Raw genomic sequence first — 1,905 nt, forward strand, 5'->3', positions numbered from 1 at the left:
TTCTGTCACCTTCTTTTTGACTCGGTTATTTAATGGCAAAGGGAATAGTAAGAATAGCTTTAGTGTTTTTAATTTGGACTTTTCTTAAAACAAGTAGAATTTTTTCTGTTGCGGCCACGTTATGGCACCGTGTGCAGTGCCGAGTGTGGCCGTGTCTCTTAAAACGTAATCCAGCTATGCGTACAAATGAAGATCCACGCGGCACATTTTAGACGGAAGAAGATTTTAAAGGTCGGGCGTTTTGTTAGGCTGGAGATGTTTAGCGGTGCACTTTGCGCTGCAGCAGGTAGCAGAGTATACGTAACCTGACACAGCATCTGCACTAACATGACACCCAATTAACCACAGTCTACCCATCCAGGCATTTAACCAGAGCTGATGTGTGTCCGCTCACAGAGAAACACGCGTCAGACGTGCAGGTAAACTCCTTATTGTCATTTTGTTTGTTGATTCCGACAAACAAGCGACAGACCAAACGCCTTGGGGTTTTCTTTCTTTTTTTTTTTTTTTACTTCAGTTAAGAAAGTTACACAAAAGGTGGCAAGTTTGTTGACAATAAATAATAAATAATCTTGCTGCACGGGAACAAACAAAACATTTCCTTCCGGAGCTAACAGTATTTTTTAAGTTATTATTAATTTACACATCTTTGGGGAAGAAAAAAAATGTTGGACGGACACTAACTCGCACAAATGTCCCACGAAGCTTGTGGCAAAATAGAGGTATACCTTGTTGCAAATGCTTTAGTACTTGGGTCTTTAAGAAAATCATGTAGTTAATGGAGAACCCCCGCCCACACCCCACACAGTCATTTATTATATGACTATATGACGAGGTGCGTGTGTCGAATTAAAAAAACAAAAACACAGTTTCTATTGAAAGTCGCGTGCGGCATGTCGCGAGTACAGAGAATCTCGGGCTCTCTCCTCGCCGCCGGGTCCCGTTCATCGGTGAAGCCAGCTTCATGCCTTCTCTGTTTGGCAAACGGGCAGCACCGACCGACCGCGAGGACTCGTCGCGTTATCTCCTCTGGACGTTAGAATGTGTGACTGTGGTAAATCCCATGATTGTCTTCACAGTGTCAAAATACAACCAGGGGGTTGCTTGGTGCAGTCGAGAAGGGTGATATGAAAGGGGCTGTGTGTCCACGCAGCGCCGGCTCAGGCCTCGATGGGGCTGGAGACCATGCTGTTCGGCGTATCTGGAAGCTGAGACGACATAGACGCTACTTCGCTGCCCGTCGAGTTCGAACCCGGTCCTCCCTCCGAGAAACTCACCTGCAGAGCACATTAAGCGAACCTTTAAAAGCACAGCTGAAACTTTTACACGTGCACACTAAAAGGCCTTGGATCACATCTACTCATGGGCAGGTCAGTGCTGCTGCTCAGGGACGCAGTTCAGCCTGTGTGTCAGCAAAGTTTCCAAAGGAAATCCGTCCGTCAACGTCACTGCAACCATCGACGTCATAATAATAATAATGATGATGATAATAATAATAATGATAATAGATTTTTAGTCTACTGCTCTACAATTGCGCGATAAAAGAAGCGGAACGAGGATGGCACGGTGTTCGCTTTTACAGGTATTTGAAAGTCTGTTAATTTGAGAGTAAACGGAACCAAACGGGAAAAACACAAAATGCTTTAATTTTATTTAGAAAGCTGGTTTACATCGTCCGGGTGCGCTGCACGTGTCTTTGCCGTGTGTGGCCGGTGTGGAGAACAAACACTGCTGGTCTTTCGGGTTACCCACAGCCTCGTGTCTGTGCGCTTAAGCGCATCTGACCATACTCCCTCGAAATTTTACATACTTGAAATAAACGTAGAAAACGTAGCGTCAGTGGTCATAGTGGTTATGTGTCCATGCTAATTCAATATTCTTCAACAGATTAAGAATTATATATAT

General features: G+C 44.6%; 1 protein-coding gene across 2 annotated transcripts in view; it reads right to left on the reverse strand.

Annotated features, from left to right (window-relative positions):
* Positions 1 to 636: 636 nt before the first annotated feature.
* isl1a (ISL LIM homeobox 1a) overlaps positions 637 to 1,905 on the reverse strand; it is a 4,990-nt gene continuing 3,721 nt past the window's right edge. For both annotated transcript variants that reach the window (XM_005733649.1, XM_005733648.1), the window contains exon 6: positions 637 to 1,277. In XM_005733649.1, the coding sequence (XP_005733706.1) occupies positions 1,161 to 1,277 (117 nt within the window). In that variant the 3' untranslated portion in view covers positions 637 to 1,160. The remainder of the gene's footprint in view (positions 1,278 to 1,905) is intronic.

Source organism: Pundamilia nyererei, unplaced genomic scaffold (assembly GCF_000239375.1).
Source record: "Pundamilia nyererei isolate P.nyererei 1_Seehausen unplaced genomic scaffold, PunNye1.0 scaffold00053, whole genome shotgun sequence".
Lineage (NCBI taxonomy): Eukaryota > Metazoa > Chordata > Actinopteri > Cichliformes > Cichlidae > Pundamilia > Pundamilia nyererei.